At 32.3% G+C, this 2,177-nt stretch overlaps 1 protein-coding gene across 1 annotated transcript; it reads right to left on the bottom strand.

Moving 5' to 3' along the window:
• Nucleotides 1–1,088: 1,088 nt before the first annotated feature.
• Nucleotides 1,089–1,892, bottom strand: LOC141667446 (disease resistance response protein 206-like). The gene has a single exon (XM_074473946.1). The coding sequence runs from the start codon at nt 1,844–1,846 to the stop codon at nt 1,262–1,264; it is 585 nt and encodes a 194-aa protein (XP_074330047.1). The 5' UTR covers nt 1,847–1,892; the 3' UTR covers nt 1,089–1,261.
• Nucleotides 1,893–2,177: the final 285 nt, after the last annotated feature.

Raw genomic sequence — 2,177 nt, 5'->3', positions numbered from 1 at the left:
TTTGCTAAAATACTACTCCCTCATTTCCTTTTTAACTGTCCGGTTTTGATTTTTTGATGGTCAAATTAACCGAATTTTGACTGAAATTTAGTTGTAATATATAATTGAAATTATTTAAAAAATCATATCATTGAAAATTACATGTAATCTATTTTATAATGTTATTTTTGTTGCAGTCACTGACAGACGCCTTCCTCGTAAATTCCTCTACTATATAAACAATAGATCTATTTCATTTTTAAAATTCAAAACTATGAACCGTAAGCTAACTAATATATTTCATTTTTAACTAAAAGGCTGGAATTGAACTCATGACCACATATGAGAAACGTTTATTACTTACATGTAGTAATCATAATCTGTATGTAATCGATTATAATCAAGCATCATATCATTATCCTATTATGAGTTGAGTATTTGAATCAAAATATCAAATAGTAATATTTGTATTTTGAGATTCGAGAGTTGATCTATTCGTAAGAAAATTATTTTTTTGTCTGCATTCTCAAGATTCCATGTACTTATTCATAGATGAACTACATTACTATAAAGACACACACATGTCATAATTAGCGAAAATAAGCCCAAAATATGGCTGAGAAATTAAATTCAAACCAGAATCAAACTCTCAAAAAAGTAGTTCTCAAGCCACACATTCCTACCAAAAAGCAAATCCTTACATTTTAGAACTCCAAAATTCATTCTAAATTTCTCAGACTTACCCACCAAGTTTCTAAGACCTACCCACCAAGTCTCTTATAACCCTAATCTAACTGAAAACATCTCATATAGGGATATCACCCCATCAGAATTTTATTTTTTGACTTGATCCTTCACATACACACCTAGACATTTTTTGAGGAAAGATTGAATTACGAAACACGGGAGCAGTCAAAAATTGAGTCAATATAATTATTAGTTGAGTAGTTGAATGAAAATATCAAATAATAATATTTGCATTCTGAGATTCGAGAATTGATCTTTTTGTAAGAAAATTGATTTTTTTTGACACGTACTTATTTATGGATGAACGCACACACTTCTAAATGAGTGATACAATCGGATAAAACAAGTTAAGCACAATTAAATATCACGACAATTATTAGGATTTTCATTACATTCCAACTGCAACATGAAACCAAATCAATAGCTCCAAACTTCATCGTTTTCACTAGCTCATTACCACCAACTTCCTTCTATATATATTATATATTATATAAGCTTAGATTAAGTTCCTTTCCGGCCTAATAATATATTATAATTACCAGCATTCATAGAATTTTATATCAACACTAAGCCTGAAGTACACTTCCCCTTCAAATGAATCCGTCATAAGCGTGGCAACTCCCCTGTGCATGAAGAAATCTCCGGTGCCACCAACGATACTAATATCCCTAGTCTCATTCATTAATGGATCAGCTCCGATGAAATTAATTGTGCCCTGATAATCTGTGGTTTTCAGAACAAATGTGAATCCTAGCCACGCAGTGAAGGTGTTTTTAGTATCATAAATGTACATTCCTTGGGCTCGTCCAACAGGAGGAGAATGAAGATTATTGTCAAGTGTAATCGGATCATCAAAAACCGCAATGTTTCCGAAATGAAATTTATCAGCCAAAATTGTTAAATTAGCACCTTGCGGGGCAGCTACAATGGCAGAGGTAGCATTACCTGCATTTTTGCCATTGTAAATAATATCGTGGAAAAATAAGAGCAAGTGTTTGCATGGTTTATGCTGCTTCTTTAATTTGGAAGATGAAGAGGCAGCTGAGAAAGAAGAAGAAAATAATATGAAGGATAGGAGAAAGATGAGAACAAGTGAAGTATCAGCTGTTGTTCTTGCCATTGCAAGTTTTATTTGTTAATGTATTATTGTAGGAGTGAGTGTGAATTTTCACTCTAAATGCTTCTCCTTTTATAGAAGGAAAATCTTTGCTGAAGTTCATGTAGAAAGTAGCCAGACAAAGTAGATGGTGGGTGAGATGGCTAATTGTCAACTGTATATCATGAAGGCGGCTATCTTTTTAAGTGTGGCATAGCTTGATCCCATTAATGATTCGCATTTCCTGCTTTATTATTTGCTTAATTTGTAGTATGTACTACTGTAAATTTAATGCGTGTGTATATACCTCCTGGCCTAAAACCCCTAATATTAAATAATTTTTTGAATTTGATTT

This window comes from Apium graveolens, chromosome 6, assembly GCF_009905375.1.
Source record: "Apium graveolens cultivar Ventura chromosome 6, ASM990537v1, whole genome shotgun sequence".
Taxonomy (NCBI): Eukaryota; Viridiplantae; Streptophyta; class Magnoliopsida; order Apiales; family Apiaceae; genus Apium; species Apium graveolens.
This window is presented reverse-complemented; position numbering and strand designations above follow the sequence as displayed.